We start from the raw sequence: 26,047 nt of genomic DNA on the forward strand, positions 1-26,047 counted from the left end.
GTCAATTTGATTACTATGTGTCTCAGCATGTTTCTCCTTGGGTTTATCCTGCCTGGGATTCTCTGCATTTCCTGGACTTGGGTGGCTATTTCCTTTCCCATGTTAGGGAAGTTTTCAACTATAATCTCTTCAAATGTTTTCTCGGGTCCTTTCTCTCTCTCTTCTTCTGGGACACTTATAATGCGAACGTTGTTGCGTTTAATGTTGTCCCGGAAGTCTCTTAGGCTGTCTTCATTTCTTTTCATTCTTTTTTCTTTATTCTGTTCCACAGCAGTGAATTTCACCATTCTGTCTTCCAGGTCACTTATCTGTTCTTCTGCCTCAGTTATTCTGCTATTGATTCCTTCTAGTGTATTTTTCATTTCAGTTATTGTATTGTTCATCTCTGTTTGTTTGTTCTTTAATTCTTCTAGGTGTTTGTTCTTTAATTCTTCTAGGTCTTTGTTAAACATTTCTTGCATCTTCTGAATCTTTGCTCCATTCCTTTTCTGAGGTCCTGGATCATCTTCACTATCATCATTCTGAATTCTTTTCCTGGAAGGTTGCCTATCTCCACTTCATTTAGTTGTTTTTCTGCGGGTTTTATCTTGTTCCTTCATCTGGTACAAAGTCCTCTGCCTTTTCCTTATGTCTATCTTTCTGTGAATGTGGTTTTCGTTCCACAGGCTGCAGAATTGTAGTTCTTCTTGCTTCTCCTGTCTGCCCTCTGGTGGATGAGGCTATCTAAGAAGCTCGTGCAACCTTCCTGATGGGAGGGACTCGAGAATGGGTGAATTAACGGCAATAGGAAATGGCTGTTTTAATGCCTGTGGGAATAGATAAATTAATGGCTGAGGCAACGTGTGAATTTATGGCTGTGTGAAGGCATGTATTATTTTTTTAGGAAATAAATAAACAATGGCTGAGTGTTGGGTGTATCATTATCACGAGGGAATGGTGTATTAATGGCTGAGGGAATGGATGAATTGATGGCTTAGGGAATGGGTGAATAAATGGCCGAGAGAATGGTTGCATTAGTGGCTGAAAAATTGGTGTATTAGTGGTTGAGGGATGGGTGAACTAATGTCTTAGGAAATGGGTGAATGTGGCCGTTCAGAATGGGTGAACTAATGGCTGAGGGAATAGATGAATTAATGCCTGAGGAACTGGGTGCATTATTGGTTTGGACAATAAGTAAACTAATGGCAGAAAGAATGGGTGAATTAATGGCAGAAGTAATGGGTGAATTAATGACTTCAGGAAATGGTGTATTGATGGCTGAGAGAATGGGAGAACTAATGGCTGAGAGAATGGATGTATTAATAGCTGACAAAAAGTTTGTATTAGGACTGATGGCTTGTGTGAATTAATGACATGAGGAAATGGGTATATTAATGGCTGAGGGAATGTGTGAAGTAATGGCTGAGGGAATGAGTGTATTAATGGCTGAGGGAATAGGTGAGTTAATGACTGAGGGAATGGGCAAATTAATGGCTGAGAGATTGGCTGATTAATGTCTGAGAGAATACCAGAATTAATGGCTGATGGAAAGAGTGAATTAATGGATGCAGAAATGGGCGAATAAATGGATGTGGGGGTTGTGTGTTAATGGCTGATGGAATTGGTGTATCCAAGGCTGAAGGAATGACTGAGGGAATAACTGAGTAACAACTAAAGGAATGGATGAATTATTGGCAGAGGGAATGGGTGAATTAGTGGCTGAGGGAATGAGTGAAATAATGACATAGGAAATGGGTAAACTAATGGCCAAGCTAATGACTCTATTAATGGCATGAGGGAATGGAAGAACAAATTGCTGAGGGAATAGGTGTATTAGTGGCTAAGGAATGGGTGAATTAACGTCTGAGTGCAAGGGTGTATTAATGGTTGAGGGAATGGGTGAAAGGATGGCAGGAGGCAATGTGTGTATTAATGACTGAGGGAGTGGGTGAATTAATGCCTGAGAGAATGGGTGTACTAATGGATGAGGGAAGGGGTAAACTAATGGTTGAAGGAATGGGTGTATTATTGTCGTGAGGGAATGGATATATAATGGCTGTGGGAATGGGTGAATTAATGGCTGAGAGGAGGGATGAATTAGGGCATGAGGAAATGTGTATATTAATGGCTGAGACAATAGATGAATTAACGACTGAGGGAATGGGTGTATTAATGGCATGTGGGAATGGGTATATTAATGGATGAAGGAAAGGGTGTATCAATGGCTGATAGAATGTGTGAACTCATCGGTGAGGGGAGGGGTGTATTAGGCATGAGAAATTGGTGTAAAAATGGCTGAGGGTATAGATGAATTAATGGTTGAGGGTATAAGTGAATTAATGGCTGAGGGAATGACTGGATTAATGATTTCAGGATTGGCTGAATTATGGGCTGAGGGAATGTCTGAATTAATGCCTAAGGATCTGGTTGCATTAATGCCTTGGACAATGAGTAAACTAATGACGGAAAGAATGGGTGAATTAATGACTTCCAGAAATGGTGTATTGGTGGCTGAGAGAACGGGTGAACTAATGGCTGAGTGGATGGATGTATTAATAGCTGACAGAAAATTTGTATTAGGGCTGACAGATTGTGTGAATTAATGGCATGAAATGGGTATATTAATGGCTGAGAAATGGGGGAATCATGGCTGAGGGAAAGGGTGTTTTAATGGCTCAGGGAATAGCTGAGATAGTAGGTGAATTTATGGTGAAGAGGTTGGGTGACTTAATGGCTGAGGGAATAGGTGAACTATGGCTGAGGGAAAGGGAGAAATAATGACTGAGGAAGTGGGTATATTAGTCCCTGGGGTAATGGGTGTATTAATAGCTGAGGATATGGATGAATTAATGGCTGGGGGAATGCATGTTTTAAACACTGAGGGTATCCATAAACTAATGTCTGAGGGAATCTGTGAAGTAATAATGGAGAGAATGGTGAACTAATGGCTGAGAGAATGGAAGTATTGATAGCTGACAGAAAGGTTGTATTAGGACTGAAGGATTGCATGAATTAATGGCATGAGGAAATGGGTGTATTAATGGCTGAGGGAATGGGTGAAATAATGGCTGAGGGAATGGGTAAATTAATGGATGTTGGGGATGTGTGTATTAATGATTGCAGGAACAGGTGTTTCAAAGGCTGAGGGAATGGTTGAATACTGGCTAAAGGGAAGGGAGAATCAGTGGCTAAGGGAATGAGTGACTTGACAACTGAAGGGATTGGTGATTTAAATGCAGATGGAATGGGTGTATTAATGACTGAGGGATTAGCTGAATTACTGGCTGAGGATATGGGTGAACTAATCAGTGACTGAATGGGTATATTAGGCTTAAAAGTATTGGTGTATAAATGACTGAGGGAATGGGTGAAATAATGCCTGAGGGAATAGGTGAGTTAATGACTGAGGAAATGGGTAAATTAATGGATGGGAGGATGTGTGTATTAATGGTTGCGGTAACTGGTGTTTCAAAGGCTGAGGGAATGGTTGAGTAATGGCTAAAGGAAAGGGGCAATCTGGCTGAGGCAATGAGTGTAATGACAGCTGAAGGAATTGGTGATTTAAATGTGGATGGAATGGGTGTATTAATGGCTGAGGGAATGATTGAATAATAGCTGAGGCAAAGGGTGAAATAATCGCTGAATTAACAGATGAAGTAATGGCATGAGGGAATGGATGTGTTAATGGCTGAAGGAATGGGTGAACTAATCGCTGAGGGGATGGATGTATTAGACCTGTGGGAATTGGTGTATAAATGGCTGAAGGTATAGGTGAATTAATGGCGGAAAGAGACTTGGTGAATTCATGGCTGAAGGGAAGGGTGAATGAAAAGCTAAGGGATTGCCTGAATTCATGGCTGAGGGATGGGTGAATTAACAGATGAAATAATGTGTGTTTTAATGGTTGAGGGAATTGGTGTATTGACGGCTGGGGGGAATGGCTGAAGTAATGGCTGAGGTTGGGTGAAGTAATTGCTGAGGGAATGGGTGTATTAGGAAAGAAAGAATTGGTGTATTATTGGCTGATGGAATGGGTGAATTAATGGCTGAGGGATTGCCTGAATTAATGGCTAAGGAAATGGATAAGTAATGGATGGGGGAGTGTGGTATTAATGGTTGAGGGAATTGGTATATCAAATGCTTTGTGAATGACCGAAATAATGCCGAGGGATTGGCTGAATTAATGGCTGAAAGAATGGCTGAAGGAATGGTTGAAATAATAACTGAAGGAATGGGTGAACTCACGGCATTAGGTTGGGGTAAAATAATGGCTGAGCTAATGAGTGAACTAATCGCTGAAGGGATGGGTGTATTAATGGCTGAGAGAATGGGGGAAAGGCTGAAGAAATAGTATAATTAATGGCCGAGAGAATGTCTCAGACATTGGCTGAATTAGTGGGTGACAGAATGGGTGAATTAACAATTGAGAGAATGGGTGCACTAGTCGCCTAGAAAATGGGTGTATTACAATTTGAGGGGATGGGTGAACTAATTTTTTAGGAAGTGGGTGAATGTGGCTGATGGACTGGGTGAACTAATGGCTGAGGTAATAGGTGAATTAATGCCAGAAGGACTGGGTGCATTAGTGGCTTAGAGAATGACTGAACTAACGGCAGAAAGAATGGGTGAATTAGGACTTCGCTGGTGGCGCAGTGGTTAAGAATCCGCCTGCCAGTGTGGGACACGTGGGTTCGAGCCCTGGTCCGGGAAGATCCCACATGCCGCGGAGCTACGATGCCCGTGCACCACAGCTGCTGAGCCTGCACTCTAGAGCCCAAACGCCACAACTACTGAGGCCTAAGCGCCACACCTACTGAGGCCCGTGCGCCTGGAGCCCGAGCTCCCCAACAAGAGGAACCACGGCGATGAGAAGCCCACTCACCACAGCGAAGAGTGGCCCCCACTCGCCGCAACTACAGAAAGCCTGTGTGCAGCAACAAAGACACAAAGCAGCCAAAAATAAAACTAATTAATTAATTAGTTTTTAAAAATAGCCTGATAGAAAGTTGGTATTAGGGCTGAGGGTATTTGTTAATTAATTCCATGAGGAAATGGGTGTATTAACGGCTGAGGGAATTGATGAATAATGACTGAAGGAATGGGTGTATTATAGGTAAGGCAATAGGTGTATTAATGGCTGAGGGATAAAGTGAATTAATAGTTGAGTTAATGGGTGAATTATTGCCTGAGGGTATGGGAGAATTAATGGCTGAGGAAATGGATGAACTAAAGGCTGAGGGAATGGGTGAATTTTGGCTGAGGGAGTGGGTGAACTACTCCTAACAGAATTAGTGAATTAATGGCTGAAGGAATGGATAAATGAATAGCTGCAGAATAAGTGTATTAGTGGCTGAAAGAATGGGTGAAATAATGGAAGAGAAAATGGCTTACTTTATGGTGATGAGTATGGCTGAATTATTGGCTGAGGGAATGTCTGAATTAATGTCTGAAGGAACGAGTAAATTAATGTCTGAGAGAATGAGTAAAATAATGGATGGGATATATGTATTAATGGCTAAAGGAATAGGTGATTTAATGACTCAGGTAATGGGTGAATTAATGGCTGAGGGGTGGGCTGAATTAATGTCTACGGGAAAGGGTGAATTAAAGGCAGAGGGAATGTGTGTATAGGGCTGAGGGAATGGGTAAATTAATAGCATGCAGAAATGGGTGTATTAATGGCTGAGGAAATGGGTGAATTAATGGCCGAGCTAATGACTATTAATGAGGGAATGGGTGAACAAATCACTGAGGGAATAGGTGTATTAATGACTAAGGAATGGGTGAATTAATGGCTGAGAGGAGTGGTGAATTAGGGCATGAGGAAATGTGTGTATTAATGGCCGAGGCAATAGATGCATTAATGACAGAGGGAATTGCTGTATTAATGGTATGAGGGGATGGGTATATTAATGGATGAAGAAATGGGTGTATCAATGGTTGAGAGAATGTGTGAATCAATTCCTGAGGGGATGGGTGTATTAGGCATAAGGAAATTGGTGTAAAAATGGCTGAGGTTCTAAGTGAATTAATGGCTGAGAGAATGGCTGAATTAATGAATTCGGGATTGGATAAATTATTGGCTGAGGGAATGTCTGAATTAATGTCTGAGGGAATGGGTAAATTAAGGGATGGAGGATGTGTGTATTAGTGGTCGTGGGAACTGGTGTTTCAAAGGCTGAGGGAGTGGTTGAGTAATGGTTAAAGGGAAGGGAGAATCAGTGGCTGATGGAATGAGTGAATTAACAGCTGAAGGAATTGGTGATGTAAATGCAGACGGAATGGGTGTATTAATGGCTGAGGGATTAGCTGAATTAATAGCTGAGGATATGGGTGAACTAATCAGTGACCGAATGGGTAGGTATATGAGGCATAAAAGTATTGGTGTATTAATGACTGAGGGAATGGGTGTAATAATGGCAGAGGGATTGGCTGAATTAATGACTGAGGGAATGGGTGAATAAGTGACTGAGAGAACGGTTGCAATAGTGGCTGAAAAATTGGTATATTAGTGGTTGAGGGAATGGGTGAACTAATGTCAGGAAATGGGTGAATATGGCTGTCAGAATGGGTGCACTAATGGCTGAGAGAATGGGTGAATCAATCCCTGAGGAACCAGGTGCATTAGTGGCTTAGACAGTGAGTGAACTAATGGCAGAAAGAATGTGTGAATTAATGGCAGGGGTAATGGGTGAATTAATGACTTCCTCAAATGGTATATTGGTGGCTGAGAGAACCGGGTAAACTAATGGCTGAGAGATTGTATGTATTAATAGCTGACGAAAAGGCATTAGGACTGATGGATTGCATGAATTAATGGCATGAGGAAATGGGTATATTAATGGCTGAGAAATGAGTGATTTCATGACTGAGGGGATGTGTGAAGTAATGGCTGAGGAAATGAATGTATTAATCGCTTAGGGAATGGATGAATTGATGGCTGAGGGAATGGGTGAATAAATGGCTGAGAGAATGGCTGCATAGTGGCTGAAAAATTGGTGTATTAGTGGTTAAGGGATGGGTGAACTAATGCCTTAGGAAATGGGTGAATATGGTTGTCAGAATGGGTGAACTAATGGCTGAGGGAATAGATGAATTAATGCCTGAGGAACTGGGTGCATTAGTGGTTTGGACAATAAGTAAACTAATGGCAGAAAGAATGGGTGAATTAATGGCAGAAGTAATGGGTGAATTAATGACTTCAGGAAATGGTGTATTGATGGCTGAGAGAATGGGAGAACTAATGGCTGGGAGAATGGATGTATTAATAGCTGACGAAAAGTTTGTATTAGGATTGACAGCTTGTGTGAATTAATGACATGAGGAAATGGGTATATTAATGGCTGAGAGAATGGGTGAATTCATGGCTGAGGGAATGTGTGAAGTAATGGCTGAGGGAATGAGTGTATTAATGACTGAGGGAATAGGTGAGTTAATGACTGAGGGAATGGGTGAATTAATGGCTTAAGCGTTGGCTGAATAAATGGCTGAGAGAATACCACAATTAATGGCTGAGGGTAAGAGTGAATTAATGGATGTGGGCATTGTGTGTATTAATGCCTGAAGGTACTGGTGTATCAAAGTCTGAAGGAATGGTTGAATAAGTGGCTGAGGAAATAGTTGAATAACAGCCGAAAATGGGTAAATTAATGGCTTATGGAATGGGTGAATTAGTGGCTTAGGGAATGGGTGAATTAATGGCTGAGGGAATGAGTGAAATAAGGACTGAATGGATGAATTAAAGGCTAAGGGAATGTGGGTATTATGGCTGAAGAAATGGGTAAATTAATGGCCTGAAGAAATGGGTGTATTTGTAGGTGAGGGAATGGATGAATTAATGGTGAAGGAATGTGTGTAGTAAGGGCTGAGGCAATGGATAAACTAATGGCTCAGGGAATCTGTGAATTAATGATTGAGGGAATGGTGAACCAATGGCTTAAGGATTGGGTTTATTAATGACATGAGGGAATGGGAGTATTAATGTCATGAGGGAATGGGTGAACTAATCACTAAAGGAATGGGTTTATTAGGCCTGAGGGAATTGGTGTATTAATGGCTGATGGAATAGGTGAATTAATGGCTAAGGGAATGAGTGTATTAATGGCTGAGGTAATAGGTGAGTTAATGATGCAGGGAAAGAGTGAATCAATGGCTGAGGGACTGGCTGAATTAATGGCTAAGGGAAAGGGTGAATTAATGGCTGAGAGGATGGGTGTATTAATGGCATGAGGCAATGGGTATATTAATGTGTGATGGAATGGATGAATTAATGGAGAGGGAATGAGTGAATTAAAGGGTGAGGGAATGTGTGTATAGGGCTGAGGGAATAGGTAAATTAATGGCATGAGGAAATGTGTGTATTAATGACTGAGGGAATAGACGATTTAATGCCTGAGGGTATGGGTGTATTAATGGCATGAGGGATAGGTGTATTAATTGATGAAGGAATGGGTGTATCAATGGCTGATGGAATGGGGGAATTGCTGAGGGAATAGGTGTATTAGTGGCTGAGGGAATGGGTGAATTAATGGCTGAGAGGACTGGCGAATTAATGGCATGAGGAAATGTGTAATGGCTGAGGAATAGATGAATTAATGACTGAGGGAATGAGTGTATTAATGGCATGAGGGAATGGGTATATTAATGGATGAAGGAAAGGGTGTATTAATGGCTGAGAGAATGTGTGAAATAATCATGAGGGGATGTGTGTATTAGGCATGAGAAATCGGTGTAAAAATAGCTGAGGGTATAGGTGAATTAATGATTGAGGGTATAAGTGGATTAGTGGCTGTGGGAATGGCTGAATTAATGGATTCAGGACTGGCTGAATTATTGGCTTCTGGGAGTGTCTGAATTAATATCTGAGGGAATGGGTAAATTAATGGTTGGGGGGGATATGTGTATTAACAGTTGTGGGAACTGGTGTTTCAAAGGCTGAGGGAATGGTTGAGTAATGGTTAAAGGGAAGGGAGAATCAGTGGCTGAGGGAATGAGTATAATGATAGCTAAAGGAATTGGTGATTTAAATTCGGATGGAATGGGTGTATTAATGGCTGAGGGAATGGTTGAATAAATAGCTGAAGAAATGGGTGAAATAATCACTGAATTAACAGGTGAAGTAATGGCATGAGGGAATGGGTGTATTAATGGCTGTGGGAAGGGGTGAATTAATGGCTGAGGGAATGGATGTATTAGACCTGTGGGAATTGGTTTATTAATGGCTGAAGGTATAGGTGAGTTAATGGCTTAGGAAATGGGTGAATTATTGGCTGAGGGAATATGTGAAGTAATGGATGAAGTAATGTATTAACTAATGGCGGAGGGAATGAGTATATAATGGCTGAGGAAATAGGTGAGGGAATGGTGAATTAATGGCTGAGGGGTTGGCTGAATTAATGGCTGAGTGAAAGGGTGAATTAGTGAATCCAGGCATGGGTGAATTAATGGATGTGGGAATGTGTGTATTAATAGCTGAGGGAATTGGTGTATCAAAGGCTGAGGGAAAGCTGAATTAGGGGCTGAGGGAATAGTTGAAGTAATGGCTGAAGGCATGGGTGAGTTAGTGGATGAGGGAATGGGTGAATTAGTGGTCGACTGAATAGTTGAATTAATTACTGAGGGAATGCATGTATCAGTGGTTGAGGGATTAAGTGATCAATGGCTGATTGATCAATGATACACCCATACCATTGATCATCACTGATCAATGGCATGGGTGTATCAATGTCATGAGGGAATGGGTGTATTAATGGCTGGGGGAATGGCTGAATTAATGGCTGTGGGAAGGGATCAATTAATGTTGAGGGAATGGGTGATTTAATGGCTATGGGAATGGAGGTTTTAGTGGCTGAGAAAGTGCTTGAATTAATGGCTGAGGGAATGGGTGAACTAATCACTAATAGGATGGGTGTATTAGGCACGGGCAAATTAGTATATTAATGGCTGTGGGTTTAGGTGAATTAATGACTCAAGAAATGGGTGAATTAATGGCGGAGGGACTGGATGAATTCCTGTGTGAGGGAATGCCTGAATTAACAGCTGAGGGAATGGGTGAATTAATAGATACGGGAGTGCGCGAATTAAACCAGATGGAGAAATGTGTGTATTAATGGCTGAGGGAATTGGTGTATGGCAGGCTGAAGGAATGACTGAGTTAATGGCTGAGAATATGGTTGAATTAATGGCTGAGAGATGGGTGCATTAGAGGCCTAGTAAATGGTTCTATGGTGGTTGAGGGAGTGGGTGACTAATGGCTGAGGGAATGGATGAATTAATACCTGAAGGACTAGGTGAATTAGTAGATTAGAGAATGAGTGAACTAATGGTGGAAAGAATGGGTTAATTAATGGAGGAGGGAATAGGTGTACTAATGAGAGAGAGAATGGGTTTGTAATGGCTGAGAGAATGTGTAAACTGATGATGAGGGAATGGGTGAATTAATGGCTGAGAGGAGTGGTGAATTAGTGGTTGAGGGAGTGGGTGAACAAATCGCTGAGGAGGTGGGTGTATTAGGCATAGAGGAAATTAGTGTAAAAATGGCTGAAGGTATAGGTGTATCAATGTTTGAGGGTATAAGTGAATTATGGCTGAGGGAATGGGTAAATTAATGCAAGGGGGAATGTATGTATTAATGGTTGCAGCAACTGGTGTTTCAAAGGCTCAGGGAGGGCTTCCCTGGTGGCGCAGTGGTTGAGAGTCCGCCTGCCAATGCAGGGGACACGGGTTCGTGCCCCGGTCCAGGAAGATCCCACATGCCGCGGAGCGGCTGGGCCCGTGAGCCATGGCCGCTGAGCCTGCGCGTCCGGAGCCTGTGCAGCGGGAGAGGCCACAACAGTGAGAGGCCCGCGAACCGCAAAAAAAAAAAAAAAAAAAAAAAAAAAGCCTCAGGGAATGGCAGAATTAATGGCTGAGGGAATGGTTGAGTAATGGCTAAAAGAATGGGACAATCAGTGGCTGAGGGAATTGGTGATTTAAATGCGTAAGGAATGGGTGTATTAATGGACGAGGGAATGGCTGAATTAATGGCTGAGGGAATGGTTGAAGTAATAGCTGAGGGAATGTGTGAAAAAATCGCTGAATGAACGGGTGAACTATAATGGCATGAGGGAATGGGTGTTTTAATGGCCGTGGGAATGCGTGAGTTAATGACAGAGGAGTGGGTGAATTCATGGCTGAGGGATTGCCTGAATTAATGGCTTTGGGATGGGTGAATTAATGGATGGCGGAATGGGTGTATTAATGGGTGAGGGAATAGATGAATTAATGGCTGAGGCAATGGGTATTTCAATGGCATGAGGCAATGGATATATTAATGGGTGAAGGAATGGATGAATTAATGGCTTAGAGGTGTGGTGAATTAATGGACAGGGAATGGATGATTTAAAGGCTGAGGGAATGTGTGTATTAGGGCTGAGGGAATGGGTAAATTAGTGGCATGAAGAAATGGGTACATTAGTCACTGAGGGAATGGGTGTATTAGCTGAAGGAAAGGATGAATTAATGGCTGAAGAATGGGTGTATTAAGGGCTGAGGGAATGTGCGGTTTAACGGCTGAGGCAATGGGTGAATTAATGGCTGAGGAAATGCATGTATTAGTTTTTGAGGGAATAAATGAACGATGGCCGAGCAATAGGTGTAGCAATGTCATGAGGGAATGGGTGAATTAATGGCTGACGGAATGGGTGAATTAATGGCATAATGGCTGAAGGAATGGGTGAATTAATGCCTGACTGGATGAATTAAAGGTTGACGATGTGGGTGTATTAATGCCATGAAGGAAAGGGTGAACTAATGGATGAAGGAATGGGTGTATTAATGGCTGAGGGGATGGGTTTTTCCTGGCTAAGGGAATGGGTGAACTAATGGCAAAGGGAATGGATGAACTATGGCTGAGGGAATGGGTTTTTCATGGCTGAGGGGATGGGTTTTTCATGGCTAAGGGAATGGGTGAACTAATGGCAAAGGGAATGGGTGAACTATGGCTGAGGGAATGGGTTTAATTTCCTGAATGAATGGGTGAACTAATGACTGAGGGAATAGGTGTGTTAATACTTGAGGGAATGGCTGAATTAATGCCTGAGGGAATGTTTGAAATAATGACTGAGGGAATGGCTCAATCAGTAGCTTAGGGAAAAGGTGAATCAATGGCTGTTGGAATGGCTGAATTAATGGCTGAGGGAACGGGTGTTTTAATAACAAAGGAAAGGTTAACCAATGGCTGACGGAATAGGTGAATTAATGACTAAGGGAATGGGTGAATTAATGGCTTAGGGATATAGTGACTCAATGTTGGTGACATGGGTGAATTAATGGCTGAGGGAATGTGTGTAATAATGGGTGAATTAATGGCATGAGGAAATGGATGTATTAATGGCATGAGCTAATGGATATATTAAAGGAAGAGGGAATGGCTATATTAATGCCTGAGCCAATGTTTTAAATATGGCTGAGGGAATGGGTGAATTAATGCCTAAGGGAATGGGTGCATTAATGGCAGAGGGAATGGGTCTATTAATGGCATGAATGAATGGGTGAACTAATGGCTGACAGTTGGATATAACAATTTCATGAGGGAATAGGTGAGTTAATGGCTGAGGGAATAGGTGAGTTAATGGCTGAGGGAATGGCTGAATTAATGGCTGGCGGAATGGCTGAATTAATGGCTGAGGTAATGGTGTTTTAGTGGTGGAGTAAATGGAATCATTAATGGCTGGGGAAATGGGTATATTGGTGGCTGTGGGAATGAGTGAATTAATGGCTGAGGGAAGGGGTGAATTAATGGGTGTATTAATGGCTGAGGGAATAGATGAATTGATGGCTTAGGGAATCATTAATAGCATGGGGGAATTGGTGACCCATTAGGGAATGGTTCATTAATGGCACGAGAGAATGGGTGAACTAATGGCTGAGGCAATGGATGTATTGGGATGAGGAACTTGGTGTATTAATGGCTGAGGGAATAGGTGAATTAATCGTTTAGGGAACAGGTTAAAAAGCTCAGAAATAAACCCACGCACCTATGGTCAATTATCTACAACAAAAGAGGCAAGACTATAAAATGGAGGAAAGACAATCTCTTCAATAAATGGTGCTGGAAACACTGGACTGCTACATGTGCAAAAATGGAATTAGAACATTCTTTAACACCACACACAAGAATAACTCAAAATGGATTAAAGACCTAAATGTAAGACCAGATACCATAAAACTCTTCGAGGAAAACATAGGTGGAACACTCTGACATAAATTGCAGCAATATCTTTTTCGATCCATCTCCCAGAGTAATGGAAGTAAAAACAAAAACAAATGGGACTACTTAAACTGAAAAGCTTTTGCACAGCAAAGGAAACCATAAACAGAACAAAAAGACAACCCAGAGAATGGGAGAAAATATTTGCTAACGATGCGACTGACAAAGGATTAATCTCTAAAATTTACAAACAGCTCATGTAGCTCAATATCAAAAAAACAAGCAACCCAATCAAAAAATGGGCGGAAGACCTAAAGAGACATTTCTCCAAAGAAGACATACAGATGGCCAACAGGCACATGAAAAGATGCTCGAGGTCGCTAATTATTAGAGAAATGCAAATCAAAACTACAGTGAGGTATCACCTCAGACCAGTCAGAATGGCCATCACCAAAATATCTGCAAACAGTAAATGGTGGAGAGGGTGTGGAGAAAAGGGAACACTGCTACACTGTTGGTGGGAATGTAAATTGGTGCAGCCACTATGGAGAACAGTATGGAGGTTCCTTAAAAAAACTAAAAATAGGGCTTCCCCGGTGGCGCAGTGGTTGAGAGTACGCCTGACAATGTAGGGGATATGGGTTCGCGCCCCGGTCAGGGAAGATCCCACATGCCGCGGAGCGGCTAGGCCTGTGAGCCATGGCCGCTGAGCCTGCGCGTCCGGAGCCTGTGCTCCGCAACGGGAGAGGCCACAACAGTGAGAGGCCCGCGTACCGCAAAAAAAAAAAAAAAAAAAAAAAAAAACCCTAAAAATAGAGCTACCATATGATCCAGCAATTCCACTCTTTGGCATACATCCAGTGAAAAACATGGTTCGAAAGGATACATACACCCCAGTGTTCATTGTAGCACTGTTTACAATAGCCAAGACATGGAAGCAACCTAAATGTCCATCAGCAGAAGAATGGTTAAAGAAGATGTACATATATACAATGGAATATTTCTCAGCTATTAAAAAGAATGACATAAAGCCACTTGCAGCAACATGGATGGACCTGGAGAGTATTATACTAAGTGAAGTAAGTCAGGCAGAGAAAAACAAATATCATATGATATTGCTTATATGCAGAATACAAAAAAAGATACAAATAAACTTATTTACAAAACAGAAATGGACTGACAGACTTAAGAGAACGAAATTATGGTTACCAAGGGGGATGGTGGGCAGGAAGGGATAGATTGGGAGTTTGGGATTGACATGTACACACTGCTATATTTAAAATAAAGTGCCTTTCCCGGCTTCCCTGGTGGCACAGTGGCTAAGAATCCGCCTGCCAATTCAGGGGACACGGGTTCGAGCCCTGGTCCGGGAAGATCCCACATGCTGCAGAGCAACTAAGCCTGTGTGCCACAACTACTGAGCCTGAGCTCTAGAGCCCACGAGCCACAACTACTGAGTCTGCATGCCACAACTACTGTAGCCCACGCGCCTAGAGTCTGTGCTCTGCAACAAGAGAAGCCGCTGCAGTGAGAAGCCCGTGCACTGCAACAAAGAGTAGCCCCCGCTCACCACAACTAGAAAAAGCCCACACGCAGCAGTGAAGACCCAATGCAGCCAAAAATAAATTAAATAAATTTTTTAAAAGTGCCTTTCCATGAAAAAAAATAGAAGTGAATATTAGATTATTTCTATTTGACAAGGGAATATTACTGTTGAGATTTTCAAAAGTGATGTGTTTGGAAATGTTCTTGTTTCTCCCAGTATATGTAATTGGTAGATATACCTATTTACTGCTCTGAAAGGCAAGCCATTCTGTCTGACCAGATATTTTCTAAGTTATTAGTGAAAATAAGACATATTTAGGTAGGGGCACTAATGAGACTGTTAGGCAGGGCTGGACCCAGCAGTTTTCTTGTGTTACTCTGCTGATTTGTGTTTGTTTGGTTAGGTGTCTTCTCACTGCTGTTCCTGGCTCTGTATCCCAGGGGACAGTTGCTTTTTTTGTCTCTGTAAGAGCAGGAACAATGGATATCAGTAGATATTCAATGCAGCTTTGATAAATCTGATCCTTAGAAACTTTAAAAACAAAAAAACTCAATCTTACCCCAATAATGACATAACTTGACATTTTCACCTAATGTAAGAGCTCCCAGATTACATATATTCTAGAAAGGCAAGAGTCTTCTATTTCAGAGCACAGAATCTAGAGCCAGATTGCTTGTAACTGCACCATTTACTAAGTTGTCACTGTGAACAACTTACCTCAGTGTTTCAGTTTCTTCATCTGCAAAATGAAGGTTAAAATAACACCTGTATCTAAAGTTGTTATGAGAGTTATGTGAGTTTAATAAAAGTAAAGTGCTTTGGAAAAAAATCATTGAGAGAATGGGTGTTTTAGTGGCTGAGGGAATGTGACTTAATGGCTGAGGGAAAGCCTGAAATAATGGCTGACAGAATGTTTGAAATACTGGCTGAGGGAATGAGTGAATTAATGGCTGGGGGAAAGGGTGAATTAATAGCTGAGGGAATCGATGAATTAAAAATGCTGAGTGAATGGGTGTATTAATGGCATGAAGGAAAGGGTGAACTAAAGGCTGAGGGAATGGTGAATTAATGGCTGAGGAAATAGGTGAATTGTTGGCTGGGGGAATGGCTGAATAAAGGCCGAGGGAATGGGTGAAATGATGGCATGAGGCAATGTGTGTATTAATGACTGAGGGAATGGGTGAATTAATGGCTGGGGAATGGGTGAATTAATGGCTGGGGAATGGGTGAATTAATGGCTGAGGGAAGAGGTGAATTTATGGCTAGGAGAGGTGTGAATTAATGGCATGAGGGAATGGATATATTATAGGAAAAGGGAATGGGTGTGTTAATGGCTGCAGGAGTAGGTGAATTAATGCCTGATTAAATGGGTGAATTAATGGCTGAAGTAACTGGTGAAATAATGGAGTGGATTAATTACGGCTGAGGGAATGGGTATGTTAATGGCAGAGGGAATGGTCTGTTAATGGCATGAATGAATGAATGGGTCAACTAATTGGTGAGGGAATGGGTGTTAATGTCGTGAGGGAGTTGTATTAATGGCTGAGGGAATTAGTGGCTGAGGGAAGAGGTGAATTAATTGCAGAGTGAATGACTGAATGAATGGCTGAGGGAATGGATGAACTATGACTGAGGGAATGGGACTATTAATGGCATGAATGAATGTGTGAACTAATCCGCTGAGGGAATGGGTGTATTAATGCCATGAGGGAATTAGTGTATTATGCCTGGTTGATGGGTGAATTAATGGCTGACGAAATGAGTAAATTAATGGCTGGGGGAATGGGGGAATTAATGGGTGATGGAATGGGTGAATTGACGGCTGAGAGAATGGAGAATCAATAACTGAGGGAATGGATGAATTAATGGCTGAGGGAATTGGTGTATTAAATCCATGAAGGAATGGGTGAATTAATGGCTGTGGTAATGGGTATGATAGTGCCTTTGGGATTGGATGCGTTACTACCATGAGTGAATGGGTGAACTAATGATTGAGGGAATGGGTGAATTAATGGCTTAGGGAACAGGTGTATTAGTTGCCGAGGGAATGGTTGTATTAATGGCCTGATGGAATGGGTGTATTGATGCCTGTAGGAATGGATGAATTAATGGCTGAGGGAAGGGGTGAATTAATGGCTATGCAGTATGTGTATTAGAGCTGAGGGAAATGGGTGAATTAACAGTATGAGGAATTGGGTGTATTAATGGCTGAGGAAATAGGTGAATTAATGGGAGAGAGTGTGTGAAGTAATGGATGTGGAAATGTGTGTATTAATAGGTGAGTGAATGAGTGAATCAATGGCATGAGGGAATGAGTGTGTTAATAGCTGAGGGATTAGGTGATTTAATGGCTGAGGGAGTGCATGTATTAATGGCATGCGGGAATGGGTCAATTACTGGATGAGGGAATGGGTGTATTAATGGCTAATAAAATGGGTGAATTATTGGCTGAGGGAATGGGTGAACTAATGGCTAAGGGAATGGGTGTATTCATGGCATGACGGAATGGGTATATTAATGGCTGAGGGAATGTGGGTATCCAACACATATTGTTGGATGAGGGAATCAGTGATTTAATGTAAGAGGAAATGGAGGCTTAATGGTGAAGAAATAGGTGAAGTAATGGCTGAGAAAATGTGTGTATTAAGGCTAAGGGAATGGGTGTATTAATGGCATGAAGGAAAGAGTGAACTATTTATTGGCTGAGGGAATGGATTTGTTAGTGGCTTAGGAAATGAATGAATTAATGGGTGACGGAATGGGTGTATTATTGGCATAATGGAATGGGTGAACTAATAGCTCAGGCAATGGGTGTGTTACTGGCAGAGGGATATAGGTGAATTAATGGCTGAGGGAATGGCTGAATTAAATCTGAGAGAATGGTTGAACTAACGGCTGAGGGAATGGGTGTATTAGTGGCCTAGGGAATCGGTGTATTAGTGGCTGCGTAAATCAGTGAATTAATGTCTGAGGGAGTGGGTGAATTAATGGATGAGTATGATGAGTGTAAGTGCATTAAAGCTTGGCGGGGCTCTGGGAGTGCCCATTCCTACGGCCTACCCCTGATGGGTGTCCCCCAGCCCTGATGCTTACCCCCCCTGCAGATGAACAGGAGACCACAGGTGCCATCAGCTACACGGTGGAGTTGAAACGCTACGGGGGCCCCCTGGGCATCACCATCTCAGGCACAGAGGAGCCTTTCGATCCCATTGTCATCTCAGGACTCACCAAGCGTGGCTTGGCTGAGAGGTGAGCCGGGGCTCTGTGGGGACACACAGGTGAGCCTAGGGACCCCATGGGGCAGGAGCTGGGCTTTGGGATCAGCCAAACTGGATCTTACCTTTGTTCCAACATCGATGGCCTGGGTGACCTGGGGCCTGTCCCATCCCTCTCTGCGCCTCAGTTCCTCAGATGCGGGCCAGCCCCTGGCAGACCTCCTGACTTCAGGTAACTGCTGGATAAATGTATGCTCATCCCTCTGCTCCCCCAAACCTGGAGATCACCCCATTTCTGGAAAGTCAGCATGTGAGTCTTTCTGGAGCACCTGCTATGTGCCTTCATAGTACAGGGGCCATGTCCCTGGTACCTGGGTCCCAGCGCAGCCTGGCACCTCTCTTGAGGCATTGGGGCAGGGGTCCCTGCTATCCTCTCCCCTACAAAGTTTCCCTGAAATTGTGGCAGAAGGGAGAGATGTGAGAAGAGGGGTGTCCAGGCTGTCCAGTTTGGAGGGGGAAGCAGGTGGATCTGGGCCCAGAAGTGGAACTGGTCCCCACGAGGGTCACAGGGAGGCAACCCCAGTGTGGGTGAGACAGCCTTTCTCTGGACAGCTTTGCAGTGAGCTCCAGGCACTGAGAAGAGCTTTCTGTAAAAGGGAAGCCTCGCCCAGCCTGGCAGGCAGAATGGCCCCTTGGAGGAGGACACAGCACAAGGGGCGAAACCATGGTGGGGTGGTGCAGGAGGATGGGAGGGATTCTGGGGCTGAGGCGTCAACCTGTTGGCGTCTGTGCTCCTGGATCGCCCCCTGCTGGGTGTCCAGCAGACTGCAGAGGCCAGTGGGACCGGTTCTGACCTCAAATGTCTTCATCCACTCTGGCATTTTCTGAGTACCTACTGTGCGCCAGCCCTTCAGGGCACAGTAGACAACCTGTCTGCCTTTGCCTGGCCGATCCAGGTCAGCGCTGTCTAACTGAAGTATAATGTGAGCCACAAATTTATTTATAAACTTTTTAGCAGCCACATTAGAAAAGTAAAAAGAAATTTTTTAGATCTTAAATATGTACTTATTTCAACATGTAATCAATATAAAAATAATTAACAAAGTATTTTACATTCTTCTTTCATATTATGTCTTCAGAGTCTGGTGTGTATTTTACACGTCCAGCATGTCTCCGTTCAGGCCAGCCACAATTCAGAAGCCCAATAGCCACATGTGTCTGGTGGCCATCGTACTGGATGGCACAGCTCTGGCCTTCCCCCCAAATCCACCATATTCTGACTCAGTCACTCCCCTAGGCCCTCAGGGAGCTTGCTGGGCAATGCTGGGCGTGGAGGGGCTTGACCCTCCGTGAGCTCCCACCTGGGGGCAAAATCTACATTTAGAGTTTAAGACCCCCCACTCCAGTCCACTGCTTCCTTCTCCCCCACCCAGGTCAGGTGCATTCTCAGCACCTGCTGCAACCACCCCTCCCCACCCTCAGCCCTGGCTGCTTCTCAGAATTATCTTCCCTGGCCCTGCTCCCAGAGTTACGATTTCATTGGTCAGGGGGAGGGGCCAGGCATCTGCACTTTTTAAAAAGCTCCTTAGGTAATTCTAATAGTATCCAGGTAGAAAACCATTGGGCTAGTACACTGCTACTGCTTGGCCTTTTCATCCCCCAGCCCATAGCCCTCTCTGAAGTCAGCTGGACCCTGGGGCTTAGGCTTATTCTCTAGGTGGGGAAACAGACCCAAGGAGAGGGAAAGGCTACACATGGATTTCAGCTGGAGGGAAACGTGAATTCATTCCACCCATCCATCCTTCAATTATAATTTGATAAAATACGTATTATCACCCTTACTTTACAGATGAAAGAACTGAGACTCAGGGAAGTTAAAGAACTGGCCTAAGACCACATAGTAGTTGTCAGCTAGTATGTGGCATTCAAACCATCCTCAAAACTCATGCTGGACACTGGTTCCAGAACCTAACTTTTACACTTGAGCAGGAAAATCCCCTCCCAGATGCTAGACTTCATACTTCTGTTAATACAATCACACTTGCTTTCCCCCCCACCCAGGGTGGGTTTAACTGGGGTCAGCCAGGCTTGTGCTTTGGGGTTCCTGAGTTCCCCCAGGGCAGACCCCCACTTCAAGGCCCTGTCTAACTCCCATCCTCTACCCGGTGCCCCCTCTCCAGGACTGGCGCTATCCACGTTGGGGACCGTATCCTGGCCATCAACAGTGTTAGCCTCAAGGGCCGGCCACTGAGTGAGGCCATCCACCTCTTGCAGGTGGCCGGTGAGACCGTCACCCTGAAGATCAAGAAGCAGCTAGACCGTGAGCCTCACCCCACACCTGGGCGCCGTCCAGCCCATTTAGGAAGAGAGATCCCTCAGCCTCTGTGCCAAGCTTTGTGAGGCCCAACCTCACTGAATTGTTGCTCACCCCGTGGAGGTGGGAGGGTACCTGGGGCAGTGGAGACAGAGGAGACAAGGCTCAGAGTGATGGGAGCAATGGGCCTGGGGTCATCCAGCCAGTGTGGGGCCCTCTGGGCCTGAACCATGCTCTTCATCACCTCCTGCCTCTTGAGGTGCCTGCTTGTTTTGCCTGTGGCCATCACTCATACATTCCTCAGGTTCCCCTGAATCTGTCTCCCATGCTTTGGTAGGGAGTGGATGGAGCCTGAGCTTTAAAGCCTTCCTTCTAATCTGGGCTCCACTGTTGCTCACCGTGTGACCTTGGGCATGCTGTGCAGCCTTTCTGAGCCTCAGTTTTCACATCTCTGAAACGGGTTTGCCTATTGGCGTGCCTTCCATCTCACCTGTCAGCTTGCCCAGCAGGAGGCTCAGGGAGCCCAGGGCCTGTGAGTTCCCAAACCAGGGCGAAGTGGGGAAACTGAGGCTGGTTGAGCACCTTTGTCTCCAAGGTCAGAAGCCAGTGGCAGTTACACCCGCTTTTCCTCCCAGGCCCCCTCCTACCCCGCAAATCGGGCAGCCTCAGCGAAGCCAGCGATGCGGATGAGGACCCGCCAGAGGCGCTGAAAGGCGGCCTGCTGGCAGCCCGATCCTCGTCCACTGTGCCCAGTGTGGACAGCGCAGTGGAGTCCTGGGGCAGCTTGGCCACTGAGGGTGGCTTTGGGGGCCCAGGTAACACCTCGGGCCCCTGGACAAGCACCGTGTTCTCCGTGGGCCCTTGTAGGGGCTGTTCCCTCCGCCTAACCCTTCTTGCTCCCCTTCTGCTGGCCTCATCCTTTAGGGACACTTCCTGAAGGCAGACCTGATTGGGCCCCATTAGCCATTCTGAGGGCCGCTCACTCCTGAGAGTGTGGACTGCAGGCCTTCCTGGGCTTTGATCGGCAGCCACAGCACTGCAGCTGCCCATTCAGATCCCCCCACGAGGCCTGGGACCAAGTGGTCTTACTTCTGCCTCCTTCGTTCCCAGCCCGATGGCCAGCACACAGCAAGTGCTCAGTGTTGATTGCATCCCGTTGAAGGCGGGAAGGCAGAAAGCCCCTTGCACCCCATCCTATGAGACCCTCTTGGGTGGACACCCCCAGGGCTCCCCCTGGGGGAGCTCCCCTGCCCATGCGTGTTGAGACCCATGGGTGCCCTTGGGGGGCATCTGAATCTGGTGGCTGGCCTTCTGGCCTCTGGGACCCAGAACCACAGGGACTCCCCAAGGCCCAGCTCAGGGAGTAGTGGAGTGAGGCCTCTAGGTAGCCTCAGGTGGCCCTCGGCCCTGGTCCTCACTCACTGGATATCTGCCCGATCTCAGTCTCAGCTTCTCCATCTCCAGAAGTGGGTGAGCATCTCTCAGCATCACCCCCTGGGGCAAGACCTTCAGAGCTGGCAGGGAGAAGGGGATGGTTAACACAGTGAACCTCCCTCTCAGGCAGGGATCGGCCAGGCCGAGCCCCGTGGAGCTGATACAGGATCCTGGAGCCCCAGCATTAAGTCTGCTGTTGATCAGGAGATCAAGGGGGTTCTGGGGTAGGAGTCCGGGTGGCAGGGGTCCTCAGGGGACTCTGGGTAGTCAGGCAGGCCCAGAGAGGGCAAAGACCTCTCCTGGGCCACCCAGCACAGCTAGAGATGGGGCAGGAAGGAGGGCAAGCTAAGGGCACAGAGAGGATATAGGCGCCCGCTCTGTCCACCTGCCAGGTTCCTACACTCCACAGGCGGCAGCCCGGGGCGTGACCCCCCATGAGTGGCGGTGCAGCCGGCTGAGAAGCAGTCCCCCACCCACCGAGCCCCGGAGGACGAGCTACACCCCAGCCCCTGCCAACGAGAGCTTCCCCGAGGAGGAAGAGGAAGACGACTGGGGGCCACCAGCTAGGTCTGTGGTGGGGACTCCACGGGGGACACCGGCTCGCCCTCTTGGCCAGGACGGGCGCGGGGGGCCAGTCCCTGTGCCAAGGCGATGGGGGCGATGAGCAAGTCTTGTCTGGCCTTAGGAGGGCACCTCCTGGGAGAGGAGAGGAAGTGTGGAGCAGAGCCATCTCAGAAGGCTGAGGCGGGGGAAGGGCACGCTGGCCGGAGGGCACAGCAGGGGCAAAGGTGTGAGGCTGGAGAGGCAGCCTGGCCGGCCCTCCCCACACCTGGTGTTCAGCTGTTCCCAGAGACACTGAGGGCTCGGACCCACACCCTCCCGACTCGGCCCAGATGGTCATGGCCTCCTGCAGTGGCCCTCGAGTCATGGTTATGAGCGCCAGCCCTGGGCTGGGGACGTGGTGGTTTCTGTGGTGAATTCAGATGCTCCTGCGGGGAGCACACCCGGTGGAGAAATGCTGGTCCTCGTGCGGCCCCAGCCACCAGCTTCCCACGGCTCTGCTCTGGTCGGGCAGTTCCTTCTGCCTAGAATGCTGTCCCCTCCCCTCTCCTGGCCAATGCCTACTCATCCTTTAGACCTGCCTCTGGGAGGCTTCTCTGATCCTCCCTCCCTCTGCTGGTACCCACAGCTGCTCACGTGAGCCTCCTGGTGGCACTGGTGGTCTACCTGTTAATCACCTGGCTGTCGTGTCTTCTACTTGGCATCCCGAGCTCAGCCAGGCATCCAGTAGCTGCTCACACACGCTCCATGAGGGACCCTCAGATCCTTAAGAACAGGGCCTTCACCTTATTCCCCTCCATAGCCCTGTGCCCAGGAGAGGGCCTGGCTCAAAACGTTTGTAGAACTGACTTGAATGGAGCAGATGGCCTTCAGTCTGTCTTCTCATCTCTGAAACGGGAAGGGAAGGAGGCACCTAATTTGCGTCACTGTCCTGGCCGCTCCCTTTGAGAGGAAAGCCTGCATGCCTTCGTGAGAGAGAGTGCTTTGCACACCAAAGCACACTTGATAACGTCCAGGGCTTTGTAGACGGCAAAGGGCTTTGTAAACGGTGAACGTGAAAACGTGGCTTGTTACCATTCTGATGAGACCCGATTTTAGAGCTGGTAACGGGCCATACCTCCCGTGATGGAAGTTATAGGGTGGCACAGCCCTTTCCCCAGCCCTAATACTCCATCGTCTCCATCCATCTGTGTCCTTGCCAGCTCCAGCTCTGTCCCTGTCACTGTCCTGCAATGCCTTGTGTCTGGGTGGGGCCTGGGGTTGTCCTCTGGGGCTGCACCATGGATCTCCTGTCTGTCTGTCTGTCTGTCCGTCCGTCTGTCTCTCTTCCCAGGCGTCCTGTGTCACCGCTCTCCACCCCGTCTCATCTGCCCCTGTTCTAGCTGGCCATCGACAGTCCTGGTTGCCCCTAACTGCGTCTTCCCCCCATTCCGTGTCACCAACCACCACCCCGGGCCCCCGGCACTGCCACCGAGGACGCCTGCCTTCCTGCCCGCCCACCCAATGGCCCCTTGAGCCCAACGCAGGGCCCCAGGGCCCGGAAGACTCCTCAGGCCCCAGCCCACCCGCCAGGAGCTGACGCTCTCTGGTTCCTACGTTACAGCCCCGCCCCTGGCCCCACCTGCGAGGAGGGCTTCTGGCGCATGTTCGGGGAAGCCCTTGAAGACCTGGAGTCATGCGGTCAGTCGGAGCTGCTGAGGGAGCTGGAGGTACGCCCTGCCCCCCCCCCAGGCCCCCGTGGGAGGTGGCACGTTGATGGCATTGTGCTCTTGTGTAACACGTACAAGGGTACTCTCCTGGCACCCTCTGTGTAAAGGTGCCTTCACGTGCATACAGACTGTGGATGGACCCGTGTGCAAGTGTGACTGAGCACCGTGGTGTGGCACATTAATTGGGGTGTGTGCACATGTGAGCACGTTTGGCATAAAACGTGTGTGTGCGCACTGGGAGCATGTGTGTGTGCATGCAGGTGAGCACGCTCATGCATGCACAATGCTGAGTATTGTCAGAACACGTGTGTCAGTGTGCACATTTGGATGCATAAGGGCAGTTTTGGGGTCTGTGTGTGCATGTCGTTAGCATGCCCAGTGGAAGCTTGTGGATGTCAACATCAGTAACAGCATGGGACCTGAGAGGCCGAGAGGTGCGTGCGGCTTTCTGTGAGGTCAGCCTTGCCCACGATGGAAAAGGCTGCCTGGGGAGACCTAGGGAGGATCTCATTGGGTCAATTCTGAAGCTCCTTCATATTCTGAGAGCAGTAATCTACACTCTGTTTATCTGTGCTTTTGCCCTATTTTTGTTCCTAAAATTATTGATTGAGCCTTTTTTTTTCTCTATCAGCCTTGCCAATTACTAGGGTCATCAAGGAACCAAGTTTTGTTTTTGTTAACTATGTCTCATATTTCATTGTTTCCTATCTTACTCTTTTGTATGTCTAGCTTCGATAGTCCCTTCCTTCGACTTTGTCTTTAAATCTTGATACTTTTCCTGGTTTCTTAACTCCTTAGTCTTCAGTCTTTCTTGCTCCCTAACATCGTGCATTTAAAGATAGGAATTTACCTGTAAGCACTTACCTGCCTCCCACAGGGATTAAGTTGTACTTTTATGGTCTATGCAATTCTTAACACTGTCCTCTGGGGCTGCACCATGGATCTCCCTCCCGCCCCCCCCCCCCCCCCCCCGCCTGTCTCTCCATCTGTCTCTCTTCCCAGGCGTCCTGTGTCACCACTCTCCACCCCATGTCATCTGCCCCTGTTCTAGCTGGCCACTGACAGTCCCGCTTGCCCCTAACTGCGTCTTCCCCCCATTCCGTGGCACCAGCCACTGCCCTGGGGCCCCAGCACTGCCACTGAGGACGTGCTGCAGGGTTAAGTTTCTGCCCTCCCAGCCCCATCCTGTGCACTCTCTCAAATGCAGGGCCTCCGTCCACATCTGTCCATTGCTGGGGTTTTGCACATGCTGTTTCCTCTTCCTGCCGGGGACTCTCCTTCCTCCCAATTTCTTGCTCATCGTTCAGATCTCGGCTCTAGAAGCTTTCCCGATCCCTCATACTGACCAGTTTCACTAGTTTCACCAGTTTCACCAGTTTCCAGCCTCTCACATTCTGTGTACCTTGGCCTCTGTGACATTTACTGCCATGTGTAATTTCATCTTCTTTATTTTTGTGACTAGCAAGTTAGCAGAGTGGTCAAGACCCTCGACCCTGGAGCCAGACTCTGAGTTCAAATGTTAATCTTTCTAAGCCTCAGTTTCCTCTTCTGTAAAATGGGCGGGGGGGGGATGTTATTTGCCTGGCTCATAATATTGTAGAGCATAAAATGAGTTCTGTGTGTCAAGTGCTTGGAACTGAGTCCAACGCAGTATAAGTGCTAATAATTCAATGCCAATGATTATTATTCTGATTGCTCATCACTGGGCTGAGAGCCCTAGGAGGGCAGGGACCTCATCTATCCTGTTCACCATTGTGACCTTGAAGGCTGGCACACAGTAGGTGTCCATAGATGTTGACTGCACACAGAGCAGGAAGCATCTGAGTGAAGAGCTGTGTCCCTACAGGCATCCATCATGACAGGCACCGTGCAGAACGTGGCCCTCGAGGGCAGGCCTGGCCACCGGCCCTGGAGGAGGAACCAGGAGATACGAGCTTCCCCAGAAGAAATGCAGGAGGTGCTGCTGCCGACACCCTTGGAGATGCACAAGGTGGGTGCTGGGGGAGCACAGGAGGCCTGGATGCATGTCCTGATGCCGTGGGTATTCGCATAGCTCCAGATGGGCCCCGCCCCTCTCTGGGCTTCATTCTCCTCCACCAA

The 26,047-nt window shown here is 46.6% G+C and overlaps 1 protein-coding gene across 1 annotated transcript in view; it reads left to right on the top strand.

The window, feature by feature from the left end:
- GRIP2 (glutamate receptor interacting protein 2) overlaps positions 1 to 26,047 on the top strand; it is a 79,822-nt gene that overhangs the window by 41,457 nt on the left and 12,318 nt on the right. Inside the window, exons 17-22 of the mRNA XM_060021516.1 lie at positions 17,819 to 17,963; positions 20,110 to 20,249; positions 20,879 to 21,058; positions 22,070 to 22,244; positions 23,842 to 23,947; positions 25,794 to 25,937. Of these exons, the coding sequence (XP_059877499.1) occupies positions 17,819 to 17,963; positions 20,110 to 20,249; positions 20,879 to 21,058; positions 22,070 to 22,244; positions 23,842 to 23,947; positions 25,794 to 25,937 (890 nt within the window). The remainder of the gene's footprint in view (positions 1 to 17,818; positions 17,964 to 20,109; positions 20,250 to 20,878; positions 21,059 to 22,069; positions 22,245 to 23,841; positions 23,948 to 25,793; positions 25,938 to 26,047) is intronic.

The sequence above is a fragment of the Delphinus delphis genome, chromosome 10 (assembly GCF_949987515.2).
Source record: "Delphinus delphis chromosome 10, mDelDel1.2, whole genome shotgun sequence".
Taxonomy (NCBI): Eukaryota; Metazoa; Chordata; class Mammalia; order Artiodactyla; family Delphinidae; genus Delphinus; species Delphinus delphis.